At 39.7% G+C, this 26,740-nt stretch overlaps 1 protein-coding gene across 3 annotated transcripts in view; it reads right to left on the reverse strand.

Moving 5' to 3' along the window:
* HERC1 (HECT and RLD domain containing E3 ubiquitin protein ligase family member 1) overlaps positions 1 to 26,740 on the reverse strand; it is a 169,162-nt gene that overhangs the window by 121,486 nt on the left and 20,936 nt on the right. For all 3 annotated transcript variants that reach the window (XM_038746499.1, XM_038746496.1, XM_038746498.1), the window contains exons 2-12: positions 19,253 to 20,208; positions 16,429 to 16,524; positions 15,447 to 15,641; positions 13,577 to 13,888; positions 10,338 to 10,434; positions 5,859 to 6,002; positions 4,274 to 4,401; positions 2,383 to 2,527; positions 2,114 to 2,285; positions 1,560 to 1,694; positions 575 to 740 (exon numbers count right to left, since the gene is read on the reverse strand). In XM_038746499.1, the coding sequence (XP_038602427.1) occupies positions 575 to 740; positions 1,560 to 1,694; positions 2,114 to 2,285; positions 2,383 to 2,527; positions 4,274 to 4,401; positions 5,859 to 6,002; positions 10,338 to 10,434; positions 13,577 to 13,888; positions 15,447 to 15,641; positions 16,429 to 16,524; positions 19,253 to 20,182 (2,520 nt within the window). In that variant the 5' untranslated portion in view covers positions 20,183 to 20,208. The remainder of the gene's footprint in view (positions 1 to 574; positions 741 to 1,559; positions 1,695 to 2,113; positions 2,286 to 2,382; positions 2,528 to 4,273; positions 4,402 to 5,858; positions 6,003 to 10,337; positions 10,435 to 13,576; positions 13,889 to 15,446; positions 15,642 to 16,428; positions 16,525 to 19,252; positions 20,209 to 26,740) is intronic.

The following is a 26,740-nucleotide window of genomic DNA, read 5'->3' on the forward strand; positions in this document are numbered from 1 at the left end:
ATAAAATAAATAGAATAGATATGTACAAGATAAATAAATAAGGTGAGAATATTCTCTTAACCCTAATCCAAATGGAAAGCAACCTATCCTATTCTTAATCATCTCCAGAGGATCATATTGTACAAAATGCAAGGCATTTTCCTTTCCACTTTCTACATTTCTTATACATTGTGAGCTCTCAGAGGGACAGGGACTGTGAGCCCACTGTTGGGTAGGGACCGTTTCTATATGTTGCCAACTTATACTTCCCAAGCGCTTAGTACAGTGCTCTGCACACAGTAAGTGCTCAATAAATACAATTGAATGAATGAATGAATAATATCCAACTGTGTATTCTCTCCGTGCTTAGTACAGTGTTCCGTAAACAGTAAGTACTTCATACTATTACTACTAATAAATATAATGGCATTTATTGAGAGCTTACTGTGTGCAGAGCACTGTACTAAGTGCTTGAGAAAGTACAATATAACAGAATTGTTGGATACGTTCTCTGCCCACAGGTCCTTGCAGACTAGAGGAATTATGCAGCCATGATGGCATTTTTTCAAAAATCACCAAAAAAGTGAATTTTTACCTCTTGTATTTCATCTGGGACAGAGGAATCCATCAGTCTAAAGAGTAAATTGCGAAGTGGCCCAGCTTGCCTTCCAAGAATGCTCGTAGCTACTCCTCCAGCAAGAGCAAGGGCAAGATGGTTTGACAGCAACTTGAGGCACAATTTAAGAAAACTGTGATGTTCCCTGAAATAAAATACCATATATATATATGCATATTTACCAACATTTTCTGGCCATTTTTGTGGTGCCTCTTTTCTCCTAATGAAAGCTTTGTTAAATCATACCCAAAAACACAATGATAGAGTCACAAAGTAATAAAGCAGTATTGATGTTCTGTCCACTATGAAAACAAGATTACCTAGGATTGCCACCTGTAATTATTTTAATGTAAAATCTGAACTCTGGTTAATATAACAATGACTAAGGGATAAAGCCAGTGTTCCTCATACGTCACATGAAACACTGCTAATTATCTATTTTCAAAGAAACTAAAGTACATTCAATCTACTAAATTTCATCTGTAAATCATTTATATTAATTAGAAAATGTTGATTCCTTCTATAAATGGAGGATGGTATTGAGCTGTCCTTTACCTAAACCAAGAATTAGAAAAAGACTTCACATATAGTCAAAATGATTAAGATTTGATCTAAGAGAAAGCTTCCTTTCTGATACAGCGACGTAGAACCACCAGAAGAATGAAATTAGAGTACATACACATAACTTTTTCATAAAGAGTTTACTTTCAGGAATGGAAATGCTTGATGAGGGGCCTTAAACGTTGGTTCATATAGCAGACCATAAAGAGAGTCAGCAATTATTGAGACCTAATTTTCTAGCAATACCTCACACAAAACTAATATTTACACGAGTCAGTCGACGGTATTTTATTGAGTAAGCACTTACTATGTGCAGAGCACTGTACTAAGTACTTGGGAGAGTAGCATACAACAGAGTTGGTAGACACTTGTTCCCTGCCTACAATGAGCTTGCACAGCATACCTTGATGAGGGGAAGGGAAGAGGAGGAATTTCACTGTTGATTTTTTCACAATATCGCTCAAGGAACGAACGCAGATGTGAAAAAGTACTCTCTTCGAGATCTACGCAATAAGGTCGGTGCCATGCGACAACTTGTCTAGAATGAAAGAGGAATCATGAGAAAGCCTTAAAAAAACATCTTTAAGATGATAACAACAATAATAAATCCTGAATTGGAAAATCAAAACATGGCTACATCTATATTTAGTCATTTTGTAATCACTAAGCTTAATCTTCCAAATAACTGCACTTACTCCATGGTAGCATTTTAGGGACTTTGGAAGGAGTACTGATTCTTTCATACCAAGAGGAATTTATTGCAGCACTAGAAGCACATGTGCGGTAATGTATTAAATGGTCCCTAGTTTGCTAAAAATATCAAGACTCCACTTAATGTTCCCAAGTCACAACGAGGAATTAACTGCAGGCTCTGAGAGAAGCAAGCTCACAGCAAATATGGCTCTATCGCATAAGCACACATTTTTTTATTTCAAATACAAGCACTCATTTATTTACCTGTCCCTGGGAAGAGCAGTCCATGCCAGACTATGCGACGTTCCAGCTGAAATCTGCTGAATTGCTACTCCATCTAAACCACTTACTTTCTTTGGTTTAGTAATAGGACCCGTGGAATTCCCTTGACCACACTGCCCCATAGAATTGTTACCCCAAGCATAAACTTCATTATCTAAAAGACAAAACAAATTGGGAAAAGGGCCACATTGAAATTGCTCTGTGTTTCTGAAAACGACAGTTTAGATTTTGCTTACAAAACATTTTTTTACCATGAGAAAGGGCTAAGCAGTGACTGTCTCCGATAGAGATATCCACGATTCTTGTAGCTGCCAATTCTTCAACAAGCTTAGGTCTTAAAGCAGTAGCTTCTGAAGAACCGCAGCCTAGACAAGCACCGCAGCCCCAAGCATAGACCTAAAACACAAACAAAAAATTTACGACAAATAACTGACATTCAAAATAATATTTTGAAGTTGTTCGGGCAAACCCCTCTTTTAAGAGAAAGGATACAAGTTCATTACCCTGAAGTAAGACTGTTAAATCCCAATACAATGTAGTCTTAGGGTCCCGAATAGAACCAACAGATTAAAATAAGAATTAAGACTATAAGCAAATGTCCGTAACCCAATACAGGGCTAAGTATGCAAGAATATTTGATATAAAAGGTAATTTCATATGCTAACCCTAACTGAATGTTCAAATTTCTCAGCTTTTCCCTTTTTTGACTGAAGACTCACATTTAATGCTATATTATTATAACCATTTCAAATCCAAGTGGTTTCTACCACGGAAAAATAAAATTTAATGCAAGGACAAAATAATCCAAAAACTCCTATTTAACGAATATACTTAGAGAGTTCAGGGATCTTGGAGGGATGAGCATCCTTATTCAATTATATCTTCTCAATTATCGGAACATAAGTAAATCAGCAATATTATTATGTACTTAGGTGTGTATTAAAGCCCAAGTCCTGGGTATAATTCCGGAAATATTTCTCTCTTAAAATACTCAAAGCATTGAAAAAAAAGTGACATTTTGTCGGCATGGTCTCATGAAAAAAATATGGGGCTAGAGGTGGGAAGACCTGAGTTTTAGTCCACATTCTGCCACTGACCTGCTCTCTGATCTGCTCAAATCCCAACCTCCCGATACTTTTAGTTTCCTTATCTATAAATTGGAGGTATTTTTAATTTCCCTTCTATTTAGAAGTTGCACATTCAGTTCTCCTAGAATGTACTCATAAAAATAATAATAAGAGTATTAGTTAAGTATGCTTATTAGATGTCAAGCACTGTACTAAGTGCTGGGGAAGATAAAAGATAATCATGTCCCCCCAGGGGTTTATTTATCTAGGTAGGAGGGAGAATGGGCATTGAATCTGTGTGCCTGCTGTGGGTAGGGATTGTCTCTATGTGTTGCTGAACTGAACTTCCCAAACACTTAGTACAGTGCTCTGCACACAGTAAGCGCTCAATAAATATGACTGAATAAATGAATCTCCATTCTGCAGATGAAGGAAGGAACTGAAGCACCAAGAAGTTAAGTGGCTTGCCCGAGATCACAAAGCAGACACCTGGTTGAGTTATGATTAGAACCCACGCAAATGGGTTCATTTGGGTTTAATGAATGTTTACTAAACACTGCGTTACACACAATTTAAGCAGATGGGACACAGTCCCTGTCCCACATGGAGCTTAGAGACTAAGGGTCAGGGAGGATAGGTTCCTTTTCCCAATTTTTACAGACGAGGAAACTGTGACACAGAGAAGTCCATGTTCCTCCCACTAGGGCATGCTGCTTCTCTGGATTATGAAGGGTTATGTTCCTGAGGAACCCAATATTAAGGAGAAATGCTAAAGTGAACTTTGTTTGGTTCCATGTCCATGGACGCAGCCAATTTTTTCACTATTTTATCACATCCTCTCCAGAGAGAAGGGCACTGGGGGAAGAGTATTCCTAAACCTCCGACTGCATTCTATCCCAAATGCACAATAAAAATGTCCATTATGGAAGAACTGGGTATATTGTAATAGTAGTAATAGCGACAATATGGTTTATTGAGTGCCCACTTGGTGAAGAGCACTGTGCTAGACAGTTGGGAAGTACAGAATAAAGAAGTGACATATTTATCAACCCAACATTTGTTGCCTGGGTTCTACCTGTCCTGTGGATGTCAAAGCAAGTGAAGACTGGCTCCCGGCACAAACTTTTCTAATGAACATTCCTTGTAAAGCTTCTATGACTTTAGGTTTATACACTCTGTTGGTATCACCATGGCCAAGTTTGCCTAGGAAAGAACAAAGGAACATATTCAATAACAACCACAACAACGACAATACTACTACTACTACTACTAATAATAATAATAATACTGCTATTTGTAAAACTTTACTAACGTGCCAAGCACTGTACTAAACACTGGAATTTTAGCAGATGGGACACAGTCCCTGTCCCACATGGAGCTTAGAGACTAAGGGTCAGGGAGGATAGGTACCTTTTCCCAATTTTTACAGACGAGGAAACTGTGACACAGAGAAGTTCAAGTGACTTGCCCTAAATCACACAGCAGGCAAATGTCCCAGCTGGGATTAGCTGTTCTATCCACCAAGCCATACTCCATCTGAACGATCTTCTGAAAGAAGTTTTCTTGTAAAATTAATATTTGTTGGCCTTTATTTTAATTCCCATCTAAAGGATTAGCCTTGCTGCCTTAGGATATTTGGTCATAAAACCAACAAATAAGTCAAATAGGATGTTAAAATTTTAGCTTCTTTATTCATTGAGATCACGGTCAATACACAACTTCTGATACCGCCATTCCAGAGAGTAAGCATTGATGCCTTACTCCGTGCAGAGCAATCTACTGAGAACTCGAGAGAATGCAACAGAAAATGCGACACGGCAATTATTTTGGTGGAACACACCATGCTGGAATGAGTTAGCATGGAGGATTGTGTTCTCCTCCTCACTGGAGATCCTCAAAATGAATTCTCTTTCTACGCCTCTGCCATTATGGCACCGTTCTTGCCTGAAGTTTCTTTCCTTTTCCAATATGAACAACTTCCAATAGCTACTAAAAAAATCCTTGAGAAGGTTTTCCAGATAAACTCAACTTGAATCTTGTCACTCAGATCATGAAAGAAAATATTAAAGACTGTCTGTCACTTGTACTTTATGTATGTTCCTATAGTGATGGATTTAAACCTGTCTTTCTCCTCCAACAGACCACAAGCTCCTTGAAGGCAGGGAGTTTGTCATCTTCTAGCTTTACACCTAGTAGTGATCTGCTTAAGGTATTTAACTAAATATCACTGGCTTACTATTAACAAACTGTCTACCCTAATTGGGGCCCTGCCTGGAAATAGGACTGCCTTTCCAAATTTATGATTTTTCCCCCAAAACCATGTAAATTTGAAATTACTAAACTCTACGGTGATTTCTAAGTTCTTGCAATAAATTTCACCGCCTCCAAAAATAGTCAATGCTTTGGTTTCCGAAAGATGAGTTCATTTTAAAGGTTGGAAGCAAAAATGACTTTAAAGTAGAAGAGGCTAATCTAGGATACTGATTTTTTTCACCAAATTTCTGATGGTTTTCGTCAAGATTTAACTCTGATTTATCTCATTCACTAGTCCCACTTGTGTTCACAAGTACAAAATAAGTTTGAAAATATAATAAAAGCTTCAATATCTCAAATGAAGGAAAAATATCTAAGATTTAATGCTTTTTTTTTTTTTTACATACCATTGTCTCCTCCTCCAAAAGACCAGACAGTTCTTCCATCTTTGGACAAGGCAATTGTGTGTGAGCTGCCACAGGAGACCTCTCCTACATTGCTAATGTCTTTGACTAAAGTTGGAATGTTCCGGCTGTTGCTGTCTCCATGTCCTTGAAGGGAAAAATCCAAAATCATAAACTTTTAAAAATTAATAATTTAGACAAGAAAGAGGACTAGAAATTAATACACAACAAAATGCGCAGGCCTCTTTGAAAATAACATAAATATTAAGTGGAACTTTACCCTTCCTAGGGAATAAATGTATAGACTCAAACCTCTCTAGAGCTTACAAGATCTTTTACTACATGAAGTGTTTCTGTTCAATAATAAGTCTTTTGGGAATATTTCAGTACTGAAATTTAAATCAATTTATTATGTCAGTTCACCTATGACTTAAAAAAATTGCCGGAGATATATATTTCACACAGCTGATTTCAAAATCTAATGGCCTAAAAGATATTAAATGACTCTATTAAACAAGATAATAGTACAAGACAATTTTAATTAAAGGCTATATTAATTTTTTAAATCTTTTTTTCCACAGTTAGATATCAATAACCCTACTGAGAATAGGAGTGAAACTACATTTTGTTTTTGTTTTATGGTACTTGTTAAGCGCTCACTATGTGTCAAAAACTGTTCTAAGCGCTGGGGTAGGCATACGTTAATTAGCTCGGACACAAGTCCGCGTCCAGCATGGGGATTCAGGTTTGAATCCCCATTTTACAGTGGAGGAAACAGAGGCACAGAGAAGTTCAGTGACTTGCCCAAGGTCACACAGAAACCAATTGGCACGGCATTCGGTAGACCTGGGATTAGAATCAGGTCCTCTGATTCCCGGGCCCGTGCTCTTTCCACTAACTGCGCTGTTTCTCAACAGCATCATCATCATCATCATCAATCGTATTTATTGAGCGCTTACTATGTGCAGAGCACTGTACTAAGCGCTTGGGAAGTACAAATTGGCAACATATAGAGACAGTCCCTACCCAACAGTGGGCTCAAGTCTAAAAGGGGGAGACAGAGAACAAAACCAACCATACTAACAAAATAAAATAAATAGAATAGATATGTACAAGTAAAATAAATAAATAAATAGAGTAATAAATATGTACAACCATATATGCATATATACAGGAATGAACATACCCATTGTCTGGGGTAATGACCACTAAAAAACTCCAGGTATATGGATGGACTGACCCATTAAGCCTAAGTGTGCTTAGAAAACATAACAGTGCCAGGAAGTATTGAAAGAAGACCTCAAACCAAACCAAAACAGCTATGCAAAGAGAAATATTTGCACTGATGAATTAATACTAAAAATAATTATAGTATTTGTTAAGCGCTTACTATGTGCCAAGCACTGTTCTAAGCGCTGGGGTAGATACAAGGTAATCAGGTTGTCCCACGTGGGGCTCACAGTGTTAATCCCCATTTTACAGACGGGGTAACTGAGGAACAGAGAAGTTACGTGACTTGCCCAAATCACACAGCTGATAAGTGGTGGAGCCAGGATTAGAACCCATGACCTCTGACTCCCGAGCCCGTGTTCTTTCCACTAAGCCATGCTGCTTCTATTTAAGATTTTGTTAACCTGGGGCAAAACTATATTTAATTCTATCATAACACATATCTTCACTCTGCATTTTGGGAGATAACACAATTAGGAAACTGGTAGCATTCTTGTGACCATAATGTGGGAATGCCACATTATCAAAGCTTCTGCTTATGTGCATTATGCACTGCATTTAGGAATGGGTCAGTATTATAGTGTTACTTTTCTTTAATGCACACTCTTGCAATATGCAACTTTCATTTCATAGGGCAGCCAGATAGTAGATTATTATTATTATTATTATTAATGGTATTTGTTAAGCACTTACAATGTGTCAAGCACTGTTCTAAACCCTGGGGTAGATACAGGGCAATCGAGTTGTCCCACGAGGGGCTCACAGTCTTAATCCCCATTTTACAGCTGAGGTAACTGAGGCGCAGAGAACTTAAGTGGCTTGCCCAAGGTCACACAGCAGGCAAGTGGCTGAGGTGGGATTAGAATCAATCAATCAATCAACCAACCGTATTTATTGAGCGCTTACTGTGTGCAGAGCACTGTACTAAGCGCTTGGGAAGTACAAGTTGGCAACGTATAGAGACAGTCCCTACCCAACAGTGGGCTCACAGTCTAAAAGGGGGAGACAGAGAACAAAACCAAACATACTAACAAAATAAAATAAATAGAATAGATATGTACAAGTAAAATAAATAAATAGAGTAATAAATATGTACAAATATATATACATATATACAGATTAGAACCTACGCCCACTGACTCCCAGGGTCGGCCTCTTAATGGACTAAGCCATGCTGCAAGCCGTTTGGATGTTTATAGCTAATACAGTTTTAGGATGACACTAGGAAATATTTAATCCATACACTGAAAAAAAAATCAACATCTTGGTCTAAACTGAAAACTGAAATGATGCATTCTGTTTTACCTTAATGACCATTTAAAGAAAAATGAGACAATAAAATCTCAAACTCTGGTGTACGCAAAACTGAATCCTCAGTTAATCTGGACCACTTGAAAATGCCTTCCAAATGCTACAGCTCGCCCCATCTTCAAAACCCTCTGAAAATCTAACTCCCTCTGAGAGGCTTTCTCAATCATTTGTTCCCTTTTTCATGCGGTTTAAGTACTTACTATGTGCCAAGCGCTGCACTAAGCACTGGGGTAGAAGCAAGACAATCGGGTGGGACACAGTCCAGGTCCCACATGGGCCTCACAGTCTTAATCCCCATTTTACAGATAAAGAAACGGAGGTATAGAGAAGAGAGGTGACTTGCCCAAGGTCACACAGCGGAAAAACGGCGGCGCCAGGATTAGAACCCAGGTCCTTCTGACCCCCAGGCTCGTGCTCTAACCACTAGACCACCCACTATCACCTCAGGACTTTCGCACCACTTTACCACTTTTGCACTCACTACTTCTGGTTGCATTTTTGTACACATTGTTCAACATACTACACTACTGAGAACTTGGTACTCTTATTCGCAATTTTCTTTTGTCTTTTTCCCCGGCTTCAAAGTAAGCTCTTTGTGGGCAAAGATATCATCATCAATCGTATTTATTGAGCGCTTACTATGTGCATAGCACTGTACTAAGCGCTTGGGAAGTACAAATTGGCAACATCTAGAGACAGTCCCTACCCAACAGTGGGCTCACAGTCTAAAAGGGGGAGACGGAGAACAAAACCAAACATACTAACAAAATAAAATAAATAGATAAATAATATCTTCTAATTACTCTTCCGAGAGTTTTGAACAGTGCTCTGCCATAGCAGGTGCTCAATAAATATGACTGACTGACTAAATGTCAAGTAAGAGAGGTCATTGGATCCCAGCCTCTCAGACCCAAAGCCAGCCCAAAGATGTCCAAAGCTCAGCCCAGCTCCTTTCTTTGGACTCCCTGCTCTTCCAACAGCAAGATTTTTAAAAATGGGTCCAGAAGTTTACTAAAAGCTCTGGGTGGAATTCAGTCCTTGCACAAAGTGGAGTGAATTTCTCTAGGAATGGAAACAGAACTGGTAATAATAATAATAATCATAAGACTGTAACCAACCTGATTAACTTGTATCTTCCCTAGTGCTTAGAACAGTGCTTGGCACGTATTGCTTAACAGGTGCCATACTACTAATAATTGTCATTATTAAGTTAATCAGGTTGGATACAGTCCCTGTCCCACATGGGACTCACAGTTTTAATCCCCATTTTACAGATGAGGTAACTGAGGCACAGAGAAGTTAAGGGACTTGACCTAGGTCACACAGCAGACGTGGTGGAGCTAAGATTAGAACCCAGGTCCTTCTGACTCCTACGTCTGTGATCTTTTCACTAAGCCACGCTGCTTCTCGTTAGCAAGCACCCAATGCCACTGAGAAAATCAGAGTATTCAAGACACTCAAGCAGCGTGGCTCAGTGGACAGAGCACGGGCTTTGGAGTCAGAGGTCACGAGTTCAAACCCCGGCTCCGCCAACTGTCAGCTGTGTGACTTTGGGCAAGTCACTTAACTTCTCTGGGCCTCAGTTCCCTCATCTGTAAAATGGGGATTAAGACTGTGAGCCCCCCACGGGAAAACCTGATCACCTTGTAACCTCCCAAGCGCTTAGAACAGTGCTTTGCACATAGTAAGCACTTAATAAATGCCATTATTATTATGAAAATAGCAATTATCCACCAGTCTGGAAACCAGAAAACAGGGACGGGGAAAGGAAGCAAGCTGGTGGGTCCTGTGATAATAGAGTCATCCCAAAGGTTCATGGTCCACGAAGTGAAATCATCAGTTATCCTGATTGCTGGACCCAAGAGCCACCACCCCCCACGAAAAAAAATTGAGTTCTACTTCCATTTTGAACTATTTCACTTTAACATTTGAAAATGTTACCTAATCTTCCGAAGTCGCCTTCTCCCCAAGTATACAATTCACCATCTTCAGTGACGGCTGCGCTATGTCTGTATCCAGCTGACACACAAACCACTACCTGCACAATACACAAAAGCGTGTTAAACACTGCGCTCCGGACAAGGTTAGTAGCCAAATATGCCACATTAAAGTCCCACATATTTTCCTTATGGTGCCATGTAAGTACTAAATACATATTCATTGGCATATTTACCTTTGGAAATATCAATTCAACCTTCCTTTAAAGTAAGGATTGAGCCTATGTCGAGTTAGTTTAAAAAAATAAAGTATGATCTATTCAGAACTTCTAAAGATTACATCATGGGATACCTTCTACTCAAAAGGTTTTAGGATATTTGGGAGACCCACAGAAAAAATACTAAATAGCCCATTAATGAGTATTAGGAAATTCTAGAAAATGCCACCACACCCTTTGTGCGTTGTTGAGCACAACGGGGCGTGCGGCAATATAACTCAGGACACTCAGATACTTCTCTCAATGTTTGTGTAACAAACCATATAAGGAATTAACATCCCTCAAAATGTCACTTCAGTGGGGAAACACGAAGTGGCAAACCAGCTGCCCAATTTTTTGACAAGTTGCGGAAGAAGTCAACACAGAAGCAAGGTGGTGGGGGGAGATAAGGGGAGGGAGGAAGGGAGGGGAGGTCGGTTGGATCTAATAATAAAACCACAACATCACCCATACCAAGTCTCCCTCTCCAACCTGTGCGGGATTTTAAAAATCTAACTTCTCAGTGCTCACTGACTAAATGATTCATACACACAATTTCAGATGGAAGAGGCTAACAGATATAGATTTCTCTGTAACTCCAAAATGGGGCTTCAAGAGACCCATTTTAAATGCAAATTGTTTAACCTTTCTTAGCAATGTTCCCTAAAGATAGTGAACTATCTTGACTTTTTTTTAATGGTAAAGTGTATTCCTTGTAGTCCCTGCCTGCCCTGCCACAGTGAGTTCTGAAGGCAATCTTTTTATTCAATATGTTCGGGAATAAAAATAAAAATTTAATTAAGTTGAACTAAAGCCAAAAATTGGGGTAGATAGTGGTTCTCTGTTGAGCCTGTGCCCTGGGCTGTCCTGGGGAGCAGCTTTTTTAATATCTGGTTTAAATTCTGGAGCTCAATCTTGGGGAGCAGTGTGGCAGAGTGGAAAGAGCTCAAGCCTGGGAATCAGATGGCCTGGATCTTAATCTCGCCTCTGTCACTTGTCTGCTGTGTGACCTTGGGAGAGTCACTTAACTTCCCTGTGCTTTAGTTCCCTCATCTGGAAAATAGGGATTAAGACTGTGAGCCCCATGTGGGCCATGGACGGTAACTTAATTAGCTTATATCCTCTAGACTGTAAGCTCATTAAGGGCCGAGAACGTATCTGCTAATTTCTCCTGTACTGTACTCTCCCAAGTGCTTAGAACGGTGCTCTGCAAACAGCGTTCAATAAATAATAATAATAATAATAATAATGTGGGCATTTGTTCAGCACTTACTATGTGCAAAGCACTGTGCTAAGCGCTGGGAGGGTACAAGGTGATCAGGTTGCCCCAAGTGGGGCTCACAGTCTTCATCCCCATTTTACAGATGAGGTAACTGAGGCTCAGAGAAGTGAAAGTGACTTACCCTAGGTCACACAGCAGACATGTGGCAGAGCCGGAATTCGAACCCATGACCTCTGACTCCAAAGCCCGGGCTCTTTCCACGGAGCCACGCTCTATCCCAGTGCTTAGTACAGTGCCAGGCACATAATAATAATAATGATGGCATTTATTAAGTGCTTATTATGTGCAAAGCACTGTTCTAAGCGCTGGGGCGGTTACAAGGTGATCGGGTTGTCCCACTGGGGGCTCACAGTCTTAATCCCCATTTTACGGATGAACTGAGGCACAGAGAAGTTAAGTGATGTGCCCAAAGTCACACAGCTGACAGTTGGCAGAGCCGGAATCTGAACCCATGACCTCTGACTCCAAAGCCCGTGCTCTTTCCACTGAGCCACGCTGCTTCTCTGTATAAGCACGTGCTACTGTGTGCTATAAGCACATAGTAAGTGCTTATCAAATACCATTAAAAAAAAAGGTGGGCAACAATCTACCTCCTGCCCCATATTACAGTCACAGAAGATCTAAATTCAATCTGAGTTGGTTAATCAACCATGAAGAATTAATCAACTTGACTGGATATTAGAATGCCTGCCTCAACCCTGTTAGGTGAGGGTAAAGTAAAAATAGCCCATATTCCACCTGATATTAACCCAATTATGGAACCCACGTCAGATTGTTTCTTGGCAAATCAAAATTTGATTTCTCCAGGAATCAAGATATTCCCAAAACCCAGGTTACACTGAATTTGTATTTTCAAATTACACAATACTAGACCTTTGCCCTTAAACATAAAGTGTTGCATGCGACAAGTAAATTTTGTGAGTTAATTGAGTTCAGTAAGACTCGGTTTTTCTCTAACATGGTTTTTCACAACATGCTGTAGATTGAATGGTCATGTGAATTAGGAAAAGTCTTCCAACTATACTTATTTATCTGGATAAAATGCACGGCGATGTTGAAGGAAACGGTAATGCATAAGTACCCTGCATCAGTCTCAGACTGCTTACTACAACATGAGCTTTTCTTAAAACAGGGTTTATTGAGAAAGTAATCTCCTTACACATGTAGCTAACCCAGCACTAAACACAGTGATTGGCCCATAATAAACACTTAACACCACAGTTAATATAAATGATTGGAGGACAGACAATATAAAAATAATCATCAACTCTAAACTGTATGGGAACATGTCTTCTAATTCTGTTGTATTGTGCCTTCACAAGTGCTTAGTACAGTGCTCTGCACATAATAAGCACTCAATAAATACCACTGATTGATGGGCTGAATAATAGATAACTCACTGTGGGCAGGAAATGTGTCTACCAACTCTGTTATATTGTATTCTCCGAAGCTCTTGGTACAGTGCTCTGCACATAGTAAACGCTCAATAAAAATGATGTATTAATCAATACAGCATAATTCTCTGATACCATTCAGATTTTGAAGGATAATATTTGTATCTTGTTTGATAAATGAAATGCAGGAAAAATTAAAAATAATCTTCTTGTAAACACATTATTCAAAACTAAATATCAATTAAGAATCTCATTAAGAAAGCAACAATAAAAGCACTTGTTTAAAAATTCCACAAATCATCCTACATACCTTTCCTTGAAGAGGCCCCTGGATGAGCTTCGGATATTTTTGGGTTGAACTATTTCCATGTCCCAATTTTCCATAATCACCATCGCCCCAACTAAAGACTTCCCCTTCTGTTGTAAAAGCTAATGTGTGACCATCCGATCCTTTAGAAGACGACACTTTTTTAATGGATCTGTGAGGTTCAAATGTCAACTTTTTCAAGGTAGATTGATTATTGGAGTCACCAAGTCCTAATCTCCCATAGCTGCCTTTACCACAGGCTCTAACAGAACCATCCGTAGAAATTACAAAAGTGCAATATTGTCCAGCTTCAATCTACAACGAAAAAGATCTCTTTAAACAAGGTAATAAAACGCTTTACTATAAACCCTTGAACCAAACTTTTAAGTCAGCAAGAAAAACTGAGATATGTATTTCTGATCATGGTGCTTGGGACTATATATTTAGATGGCAACCCTTTGTGGGCACGTATTTTGATTACAGCAAATATCCTTTTCATGGAGTTAAGCATCTGAAGCTCAAATTAATTGGGCATTTTTTCCCCAACTAATTACCAAAAAATGGCCAAGTGAAATGGTTTTAAAAATACTTTCCCATCTTTTCTGAATATGAGTGTAACCCAAAGGAAAGCAAATGGGATCAGTGTTGCCTAGTGGAAAGAAAACGGGCCCGGGAGTCAGAAGACCTGGGTTCAAATTCCAGCTATGCCATTTGTCTGCTGTGTGCGACCTTGGGCAAGTCACTTAACTTCTCTATGCCTCGGTTATTTCAGCTGAAAAATGGGGATTAAGACTGTGAGCCCCATGTGGGACAGGGACTGGGTTCAACCTGATTATCTTGCATCTACCCCACACTTAGCGTTGGAAATGTAAGCATTTAACAAACACATTTGTTTAACACATAGTAAGCACATAGCCCACTGTCCGTCTCTATATGTTGCCAACTTGTACTTCCCAAGCGCTTAGTACAGTGCTCTGCACACAGTAAGCACTCAATAAATACGACTGATTGATTGATTGATAGTAAGCATTTAACAAACACTATTATTATCATTATAATTAACTTTCCTATGGAAAAAATGAACTAGTAGAACTATTGCAACACACAAGGCTGTATACTGGAAGAATTCTTGGCAAGTAATTCTGAGGGAAAATATGCTAAGACAATTACTCTGCTATATTTCAGCTAGGTGATGGCTGAAGAATCAGAAATCTAGGGTCATTCATTCATTCAATCGTATTTATTGAGTGCTTACTGTGTGCAGAGCACTGTACTAAGCGCTTCGGAAATACAAGTTGGCAACATATAGAGATGGTCCCTACCCAATAGCGGGCTCAAAGTCTAGAAGGTCGATCCTATAAATTCGGTAACTTGCTTTGTCCCACTTGCTAAGAATACATAGAATTTTCACTATATTATGATTCACATTTTTTCACAAATCCTCTGGAGACAGGGAACCATCTCCACTTTACAGATGGGGAACTGAGGCAGAGAAACAAAGGCTTGTCTATAGTTACACAGTTGATCAATGGCACAGTCAGAAATGGAGCCCATCTGAATCCTGATCCATGTTTCTTCACTGCCATTATATTTTCAATACCACCATTACTTATTGGCCAAGATGAAGAAAGTGAAATATTTACTACATAATTTATATGGCGAATCGGTGGAATAAAGTTGGAAAAAAAACAGTCCACTTGAAAATAAAACTGCTTACATTTACTGCGAATAAACTAGATATACAGAAGCCATTTGAAGCCACTTGGAGAGAATAATCACTTGTGTTCTAAATACATTTTTAAGTAAGGAAACTTTGTAAACATGAACGTATGACCCGCTGGTTAGCAATATAAATCGAATGGAAAATACTCACTGTCTGTGCATCAGAAAAACTTGGTGCCAGTTTAGGCTGCAGTATTTTCTCTTGGGTACCCTCTACCAACTGATGACTGCTATTACTACCCCAAACATACACTTCACAAGTTTCAGAAACGATGGGTGTATCACCGGTTTGTATGCTATCTGGGCTAGCACAGGTTCTCGAGTAATCAGAGGCCATTCGGCAAACCTAAAAAACAGAAAACGTAGAAGAATATTGAGTATACCTAGTCCAGTGCCTTCAGAAATGTTTTTTTTTTTTAATTCTCTTCCTCTGTCCTTTGCCACACATTTAACTGCTGCAATATGCCATCTCTATCTAACACACTTTATCTTAGTCACCCCTATAGAGCCCATTCCTACTTGGATTTCTTTTCTAAAGTGTGATGAGAGAATGGCTGCGGAAGATGTTCTAAGAAGTCCCACTCAGCAATTCTGTCCCAAATTCGACCCTGTCCTGACTTGGTCTTACAATCCCATTTCAAAAGTCTGGATCTCTCAAATAAAATTTTTCTTGTGAATCATTAATCCAGCCAAAAAGTCTATTTTTAAAACCGAGTAAACAACCCCCTCACAAATCAGCATTTGAGTTAAATGGCTCAGGATTAAACTAAGAATGAAGCACTAACGGAAAAAGAATATAGTCGGTCATTCTTTACTAGTTAAGCCAGAATAACCTTGGAAAACCACAAAATCCTGGAATGGTGTTTACTGGCTTCACTTGTTCCTGCCTTCAGCAGATTTTAAGTGTTTCTGGAAGCTTTAAGAAGCTAGAAGCATTCCAGAGAAAAGAGGAGAGCACCGAAGTCTACTCACCTATTGTAAGGCAGAGAAGGGTTTGGGGTTTTGCTTTGTTCTTTCCATTTATATCATTTAAAATAAGGCCCATTTAACCTAAAGGAATGCTTTTAATTCCATGCAAAAGAATTACGAGCAAGCAATTCAAGGCTTTTGCAACACCAGATTATATTACATACCTCTTCAAATAAACACAGAGCTGCCTCATAGAGAGAGCATAAACCATCAGAAGTTCTTGTTGGCTCCCTCCACTGACTCCGATCAGCAGATGAACCCTAGAATTAAAATATTTTAGGGTGCAGTGAAAGAAGAGAAGGGAACCATATTATTAAAAGAGATTATATGTTCATCTGAAATGCTTTCATTTAAAGGAAAATGTTGAGGAATACTGTCAACAACAAAAAAATACTGATTGATTTCATCTTGGTCTGTTCAATTTTCCTAATGTCTCTACTTTAATGTTCCAAAGTACATAAGAAAGCCACAGTTTTTAACCAGATGTAAAATACACTATCTTCCTCAAGCACATCGGAAACTACACTATCTTAGAGAGTGTCTCACCAGTTACTCAGCACCCCAAATTTCTTCTAGCCCACAGTTTGTTTTTTTACCAGCCCCCTCGTCACTGCTACTTCTCCTCCCCATAAGAGGACTGGAGAGATGATCTTGGAATACACTCGCTGGGAAGGAAAAGACTGATGCATTATAACACTTCCTTCATAAGCAGAAAATGTTGCAGAACAACCGCCGAATAATTCCCAAATGAAAGTAAATTAGCAGCCCTGTTGGAAAACCTAATCGAATTATGTGGGCTCAGGAGGTCCGGCTTGGCTCCAACACAACCCTGAAGTGGTTCCCTGGGAGGCTGGTTTGGCTCTGGGTGGCTGAATCGGGAGTTAGGGCCACTCGAAGTGAGCTTTAGAGATAATGATAATAATTGTGGCATTTGTTAAGCGCTTAGTATGTGCCAGGCACTGTACTATGCCATGATGCCAAATCAAACTATGGAAGAGATTTAAACCATGTAGAGTAGACCCTTAACGTGGCCCTTAAACTATTCAAATATTCTAGGGACCCTTCCTCCTGCTCCAAGGCCTGATATTTCTGGGACCAAGAGAATCTCTGGGTCTCTGGGTGCAGTGATTACATCTTAAAGAGACTGTAAACCCCACATATGGATGGAGACTGTGACTCAACTGGTACATTTCTCTTTACCCCAGCACACAGCAAGCATTTACTACCAGAACAGTCCTCGGCACATAGTAAGCACTTAACAAACATCATAACTACTATTATAACTAGCTAGACTTGTGAAGAAAGAAGCATTTGGTCCATTCATTCATTCATTCAATCGTATTTATTGAGCGCGTACTGTGTGCAGAGCACTGTATAAAGCGCTTGGGAAGTACAAGTCGGCAACATATAGAGATGGTTCCTACCCAGCAACGGGCTCACAGTTCAGGACTTCTACCATTTTTCAGCTTGAGTCCAACTGGAGGGGTTTAGAGGAAACCCACTAATGTACCTAAGATTTACTGAGCTCCCTTTCTCCTTAGGTTTCAATGGAAATGTATATTTGTATCAATTCCAGGTATTTACATCAATGTGACTTTTGTCTAAGACATAATAATGGGAAGAGAAAACAAGGTAAGAAGTGAACGGGATGATGTCGGTGAAAGCTGGTGAAGTTTACAACTTGATGAAAATTTCTGAAAAATGTCTTTGCTGCCTGGGTGACCTAAACTTTCATGAGACTACCAAGGGAGGTTACAGGATCTCCATCCCTGGGATGCTCTAAGACAAAGGAAAAGCAACCATCTTTTTCTGAATGGCTTAATCACTCACCTATATAGTTCACTCTGGATAAAATTATCTCTCAGGATCCCTCCTAGATCTGATTCTATTTTATCCTCATAGTACAGCACATATTTTGAATTATCCTTAGCCTTCTAGTTTAGGTAACACTACACCTCGATTTCTAAAGGCTACATCATCCATTATAAGCCTCTTTGGTGTCCAAAATAATTTCCCCAATAAGATTTTCATCTAAAAATCAACAATGTGATTCTAATACAAAGCACTAAGCTGTAGAATTTACTACAGAAATGACTTTTAAGGATTCTGAGTTAATAAATTCAACAAAATTGCTGTAGTAAACCAAAAAAAACCCCACTCTTCTATCAATCCAACATCATTATTTTCACAAAGAGTTAAAATCCAGGTATAAAATAATCTAGGCGTGAAGTATTCTTGAAACAATTGCAACAGTTGCAATTTTTAGTCATTATGGTCCCACTAAAACAGAAGTGATTAGTGTAAATTTTGAAGTAAAAGCATACCAGCAAATCCACCAGCATACCAGCTTACAACAGTCATCATGATTTTCATCATCAATGGCATTTATTGAGCACTTAACGCATGCACACCACTGTACTAAGCGTTTGGGAGAGCACGAGAGTCCTAATTCTTACTATTTTGTGTTTCTATTAGAAGATACATTCTTAATCTTTTTAGGCTTACTCCTAGTTTTTAGATTCGAGTGCTACATTTCATGCTCTTTTACCAACTTCTTGAAATTACTCTACTTCAGTACATAACTTTCATGCTTTTGATGGCTTACACCTAAAAGAATTTTACACGATGTCCAAAACTAATTCTTCTCCTGAGGCACGGGCATTTAGAGTTGTAGGTAAAATACTGGCAATGATCATTCACGTTTTCCGTCAAAGAACCAACACATAAATATTAACTCTTCTAAAACACCTTTCCAAAAAGAATAGTAAAGCCATTCACCACTGCCTGTCGTAAGGCTGTATCATCCTGTGATACCGTACTTTCCCAACCGCTTAGTACCATGCGCTGCACACAGTAAGCGCTCAATAAATGTTATCGGTTGCTTTGTGGTTTTACTGAGAGAAGCCAGAAGATCACCTGAAAAGTTTCTCTTAAAGAAGCAATTCATCTCTATTCCTACTCCGAAGAGAAACAAATCTCCATACATACCAAAGAGCGCCTCATCTGCATTAAAATGTTCATAAAGCAGTCAAAGCTGATCATCCCCTCCAGGCTTGGCACCAGTTTGCTTTTCTCCATGGCACTGACAACCGCTGAGGCGCCCAGAGCCATCTCAATCCATTCCAGAAGGTACCTCAGTGACCCGCGTTGGGCCGCCAAGCCGAGAAGCAGCTCAGATGCTAGTCTCCGGCCTAAAGTGTCCGCCCCCGAATTGGGGATCGTGACCCCTTTGAGAAACGTCGTGACTTGGGATAAGCAGTCCAAACCCATGGGTGGAATTTTGCTCTCGTTGGCTAGCGATAACGGTGGCAAAGAACTCACAACTTCGATGGCGGTGTGGATCACGTCGTTGCAAAGGCTGAGGCCGGGTCCGGAAGCGGGCATCATCCAACTCTGCCTGAGTAGTGCAAACAATAAGCTCAGTCCGGTTCTGACCCCCATCTCTATGAGGGCGTCCGTACTGGATCGGGGACGTTCGCTAACGGAATGGACGTCCGCTGAACCAAAACTGCTCTCGGGCGAATGCTGCTGCTGCTTCACTTTGCCTTTGTCGTGGTACTTATTAGAAAGTGCATAAAAAACGCGTTGCAGGACGAGCAGTCGTTTCCGAAGGGCTCCGGCAAATGGGGAATCCGAACAAACCATCTTAGCCAGTGCCAGCTGGCTGCTAAGAAGGGCATCCAAATAGTGGTCCTGTTCATCGCTCGAGAGAGAATCGCGTTCGAAATCCGGTAGCTGGGGTCCTTTGAGGCACAAGACCTGTTGAGGCAGGGGTACTACTTCTTTATTGCTGAGGAGTTTGGAATACAAGACGGAGACTCCTTCTCTTGTAGCGATGGATTCACTGTCTTCTGTGATCCAGGAGCTGTTCAAATGCTCGAGCCATTTCAGTTTCACTGGCGGGACCATGGCTGCCATGCTGAGTCCTATTTTGCCATTTAGTCCTGCAGACAGAAGAAAAACCCATCATTCAAAGGTCTAAATGAAATAGTGATGCTTCCGCGGCTGGTGGCTTTGTAAGAAGCCAATAAACCGTGATACGGGAAACCACGAGAATGATTTAGGAACTAAGTTCTTCATGGTCCTCGTCAGCCTCCTCTCCAGCCCAATAAAGTTGCAGAGAGCTGACTCTGGTAGTTCTGAGCTATCAATGAGGTAGGGTTAATTGAGGCAATTTCCCTGGGCCCAGGGGAGGTTTCAGATATTTGGCAACCCTTAGGAAGGAAAAAAAATGTGCTGTCCCCCCTATTTCATGCGAAGTCACACAGAAAGCCGTTTGAACCTCTGACCTCCATTCTGTACCACGGCCTCTGGGTAAAAGAAGGGTTCAATAAATATTACTGGATGATTGATCCCAGATCAACACAACCCCCATTCCACGAAAGTTACTCCCAGGCCCAGTCCCCATTCTTGGTAGGAGTGCGAACCCGAGAGCCTACGTAACTTTGACGTTACAAAACGACCAAAGAATTCAAGGAAAGTGCTCTCCACCTGCCTAAGAATCTCCACAGAGTCATTTCAACTCCCCATTAATAATAATAATAATAATGATGGTATTTGTCAAGCGCTTAATATGTGCAAAGCACTGTTCTAAGCGCTGGGGAGGTTACACGGTCATCACGTTGTCCCACGCGGGGCTCACAGTTTAAATCCCCATTTTACAGATGAGGTAACTGAGGCACAGAGAAGTGAAGTGACTTTCCCAAAGTCATACAGCTGACAGTTGGCGGAGCCGGGATTTGAACCCACGGCCTCTGACTCCAAAGCCCGGGCTCTTTCCACTGAGCCATGGGGGGAAGGGGCTGGGGGAACAGGGGAAGAGATGGGGGGATGGAGGAAGTGGGGGAAGGAGATTGGGGGGAAGGAGGCAGGGAAAGGCCGGGGGAGGTGGGGGAAGCGCTTAGGGGTGGTGGGGTGCAGAGGAGGAGGAAAGAAGGTTAGGGTAGTGGAAGGGGAAGATTGAGGGAGAAGGAGGTACGGGTAGCGGGGAAGAGAAGGAAATGGGGAGAAAATTGGGAGAGCAGTGGGGGGAGGCAGGGAAAGTGGTGTGTGTGTGTGTAGTGTGTAGTGGGGAGCCTCCCTTCCTCCCTTCCTCCCTCCAGCCCGCTCTAAGGAGCAGAACTTGGGAAGGGGGTAGGGGGAAAGGGGAGAAGGGGAGGCTGCTGATGATGCTGACCATCATATGTTAACTTTGCCTCACCCTGGCCTGACCTTAATGAAGTTAAAGTCAGGTATGGCATGTTACTGCCTTACATTTATTATTCATTCATTCATTCATTCACTCAATCGTATTTATTGAGCGCTTACTATGTGCAGAGCACTGTACTAAGCACTTGGGAAGTACAAGTCGGCAACATATAGAGACGGTCCCTACCCAACAGCGGGCTCATAGTCTAGAAGGGGGAGACAGACAACAAAACAACACATGTAGGCAGGTGTCAAGTCGTAGATCATCTCCATTGCATTGTGTCAGATCCAGTATCTATAAAATGGACTTGTCTAAACTGTATACGTAAAAGGGAAGCATAAAAAGGGCCATTTACTAGATTATAATAGCTCATACTGAAGACAGCCCTGAATATCATTTAGACACTTCAAAAATTTTAAGCCAAAGTCTTAGAGTCTATTGGGTGCATTTTAGCTACATTTTTATTACCAGATCACCGTTCCTCTCATCTCAAGTAGACCCACAACCTCATAACTTCACAGACAATGCACTGGCTTGAGTTTGAAAGAAAAGACGAACTGTACTCTCAAAATTAGCTGCAACATAAAAGATAAAGAAGGTAATGAGCAAAGATTGGGTCAACGAATAGAGCTTAAGTAACAGTCAATTTTGGGCAAAGAGAGGCCTAATTTTATTGCCCCCATTCAAGGCCTCAGAGTCCTGGCACTCCAGACCCCGGCTGGAAAGTGAGGTTTCTTTACGGTTTGCTAACCACGGCTAGCGAGCTCTGTGGTCTCGACCCCGCATACTCTGAGCAATACGTGAAGGAACTTTTGTATGTCATCTATGTGCTGTGGAAATGAATCCACATTATTATGCACTTTCCCAGTGTTAATTACATTTTGCCACCCTCTTCAGGGGCTGAACTAACAACAGTCAGCAGCAATCCAGCAGCTTCAGCTTGCTGTGCAGTTCTAAAATTTATCGTTTTAACGAATGCTCTTAACGCTTTTTTTTTCTTAATCTGAGAAGCAACATCGTTTCGCGGAAAGAACACAGGCCTGAGAGTCAGAGGACCTGAGTTCAAATCCCGGCTCGGAGGTGAGAGAATCCAGCTGTAAATCCTACACGAGCCCTCTTTTTCCAAGAGGCCTTCCCCGATTAAACCCTCATTTCCCCTTTTCGCCATCCCGTGTGCACCATCTACGAACTTGGGTCTAAACCCCCTTATAAGCCCTTGATATTCACCGGACCCGCAACCTCACAGCTCTTATGTAATATCTCTACACTCTGGCATTTCCCCTATATATAATTTATTTTATCATCGATAATCCCCTCTACCATCTAAGCTATTTGTGGGCAGGGATTGTGTCTACCAATTCCACTGCAATGTGCTCTCCCAAGTGCTCTGCACACACACACACAATAAATAAGTACCACTGATTGCCTGGCTGCTGGATGACCTTAGGCAAATCATGTAACATCTCCATGCCTCAGGTTCCTCATCTGTAAAATGGGTATTCAATTACCTTTTCTCCCTCCTACTTAGACAGTAAGCCCCATGTGGGGCAGGGACTGTGTCTAACCTGATTACCACCTATCTACCCAAGTGCTCAGTACATAGAAAACGCTGAACAGATACCACAATTATTCTTATTCACTTCTTCCGAAAACAAGTTATTCTGACACCAAAGTCGAAATTTTGCATCGGAATTTTATCTGGATAACTTTATTATAGCAAAAATCCTGTCCTACTATGGTGCTAATATCAAGATCCCAGAATTAAAGTTGATACACTTGAATTAAAAATTTGGTGACTGTTAAACTCTGTGGATGCAGCTCTCCTAAGTTTCAAAACAGTTAGGTTTTGAAACTAGAAAGAAAGCATGAATGCACAGGAGTAAATAAAAATCATTTTCTGTCATTCAGCCAATTTCTCAAACAGATCTGGGAAAAAAAATGCAATACCATACAAACCAATGTACATATGTCCAAGTACATAATGATTGCAACTGGAATTATTTCACTATTTAGTAAGCAAATATCATTTTCTGTCATTCAGCCAATTTCTCAAACTGATCTGAAAAAAAAAATACTATACCATAAAAACGAATGTACTTGTGTTCCAAGTACATAATGATTACAACCGGAATTATTTCACTATTTAGCCAAAAATCTAAGTTAAAAATAAACGGTCACAAAACTTGGGCTTATATTTCAAAAGAACTTAAAACTTTCAGCATGAAAAAAATTCAGTTAATTTTTCAAAACCTGCCTCCAGAGGTTTGTGAATCCAAGCCATTTGCGTATAAATAGTATTTACCTATAAAAGGACGGAATATATATATTCTATATATGCTATACTACAGTTCTAGTGTATATTATATATACACATATCTATGTACATATCCATAAACACAATGAAGTGTTAGAGAAATATACACAAGCCCATAGAGTAATTTTTATAGCAGCATCAATAATTTCAGGAAGCAGTAAATTTAAAGCAATTAAAAATACAGCATCGAATATAAAAAGTTCCTTACTAAATAGTTCTCAGAATTTAAGAGTAAACTTGAGGGGGTGTAAGTATTTCCATAGATTAAAAAGCATTTGTTCATAAGAAATGAATAAAAGCAATAAAATAAACTTCTCTAGCAAGAAAAGAGATGCAAAGAGAGACATGCACAGAGAAACAGAGAAATCCACCCAGACATGGGGGAGATGAGAGGGGGAAACACACATGGAGCAAAGAAAGGGAACAAAGAGAGACACTCCCACAGGGAAACTGAGAGACGTGAAGAGAAATGGATCATTTACTAGTGGGTTTTGTTAACTCCAAAAGCTGTATAGCAATATCTAAATGAAAATTACTTTCAGTAGTTAAAAAGTCACCTTCACAATCAACTTTTGCTAAAGCCCAATCATTTGAAATTTAAGCAAGTATACAGTGGTTCAAAGTGAAATTTTGAAATATTTTTTCTGGCCCAGAGCATCCTAATTGACTCTGCAACTCAAAGTATATATGCTTCCTAAAAAAGGTTTTATGGACACTCAAGCAAAATACATGCATAAATCCATGGTTTGGTCTTCATAAAAAAAGTTTCAGAAACCCAGGATTGATTTTATTCACAATTAGGTATAATGCTTAATTTGGGATAAAACCTCAAATAGACTCACTTTTCAAAAACATTACTACACAGAAGTTAGCTGTCATTTTTACAATTAATTTAAATGGTGACCATCTGTTGACCATTGGTGACCATTGGTGTTGTTAAATGGTGACCATTTAAATTAAGCCAAAATTTTAGAGACTCAGGCCATTTAAAGTCAAAGACCTTTCTGATCCTCAAACTGTGGGCTTTACCCTTGATAAGCCTAAAAAAAAAAATGAAGGATTTTCTGCACATCAGGACTCTTCATTTCAGAGGTCAATTCTAGCTGGATAAAATGTCCTTTGGAGTTTTCTTTTGCTGGCAACTGTGTTGTTAAACCAGTGAGTTGAAAGCTTTGGTCACACACAAAACAAGATGAGGCAAACGTGCTTACTCAACAATCAAGGGTTCTAGAATGAACAAAATTCACGGAACTAACATTTGGATTCAAAAAGCACTGATGTAGCTTCCAGCTACCGTCATCACTTCACACTACTGATGGAATGGCCAAATAATGTCAATCAACCAACTGATCGTATTTATCGAGCACTTACGGTGTGCAGAGCACAGTAACCAGGTTCTTGGGAGAGTACAACAGAATTGGTAGACACTGTTCCTGCCCACAACAAGCTTACATCAAAGAAATATTTTTTTAAAAATTACTTACTTCTCTTAAAATGTTAAAAAATACTGATTGGTCTTCTTCCTCGGATAGGTATTTCAACAGGAATATTGAATAGAAATAAGTATAAAAACCTCTCTAAATGACAACAGGTTAATTTTTAATTCCTTATCACGCGGAGGCAAACGTGCTTACTCAACAATCAAGGGTTCTAGAATGAACAAAATTCACAGAACTAACATGTAGTCATTTGGATTCAAAAAGCACTGATGTAGCTTCCAGCTACAGTCACCAATTCACACTACTGATGGACTGGCCAAAAAATGTCAATCAATCAATTGATCGTATTTATTGAGCACTTACTGTGTGCAGAGCACAGTAACCAGGCTCTTGGGAGAGTACAACAGAACTGGTAGACACTGTTCCTGCCCACAACAAGCTTACATCAAAGAAATATTTTTTAAGAAATTACTTACTTCTCTTAAAATGTTAAAAAATACCGACTGGTCTTCTTCCTCCGATAGGTATTTCAATAGGAATATTGAATAGAAATAAGTATAAAAACCTCTCTAAATGACAACAGGTTAATTTTTAATTCCTTATCACGCGGAGGCAAACGTGCTTACTCAACAATCAAAGGTTCTAGAATTAACAAAATTCACAGAACTAGCATGTAGTCATTTGGATTCAAAAAGCACTGATGTAGCTTCCAGCTACAATCATCAATTCACACTACTGATGGACTGGCCAAATAATGTCAATCAATCAATTGATCGTATTAATTAAGCACTTACTGTGTGCAGAGCACAGTAACCAGGCTTTTGGGAGAGTACAACAGAATTGGTAGACACAGGTCCTGCCCACAACAAGCTTACATCAAAGAAATATTTTTTAAGAAATTACTTCTCTTAAAATGTTAAAAAATACCGATTGGTCTTCTTCCGCGGATAGGTATTTCAACAGAAATATTGAATAGAAATAAGTATAAAAACCTCTCTAAATGACGACAGGTTAATTTTTAATTCCTTATGAAGGCTTTATCAAATTCAAAGGTTGGATTTCAAATAAGGAGGACACACGACTTTTTTTAAAACAGCAAAAATGACAGAAAATACCATTTTAAAAGCTAAAAATATTTCTTTAAATTGAACTGCAATATTTCTAAAAAACTAAAGAGCTGTTGATATGACAAAGAAAGCTCCACTCTAAGAAATTATTTAAATGCTGAATCATCAACATCACCATCAACAACCTGCTGTTGGGTAGGGACCGTCTCTATATGTTGCCAACCTGTACTTCCCAAGCGCTTAGTACAGTGTTCTGCACACAGTAAGCACTCAATAAATACGATTGAATGAATGAATGAATGAATGAAATAAAGGCTTAAGAACAGGATGGCTGACACACAGAAGAAGTAAGATTTATCCTGGCCTTTAATGAGCTTACAATCCAAAAGGGAAGTCGAGAAAACAATGATGATTAATGGAACAATATTAAAAGAGCAATGTGAATTTCTGAACTACGTCATTTCGGTC

This window comes from Tachyglossus aculeatus, chromosome 5 (assembly GCF_015852505.1).
Source record: "Tachyglossus aculeatus isolate mTacAcu1 chromosome 5, mTacAcu1.pri, whole genome shotgun sequence".
Lineage (NCBI taxonomy): Eukaryota > Metazoa > Chordata > Mammalia > Monotremata > Tachyglossidae > Tachyglossus > Tachyglossus aculeatus.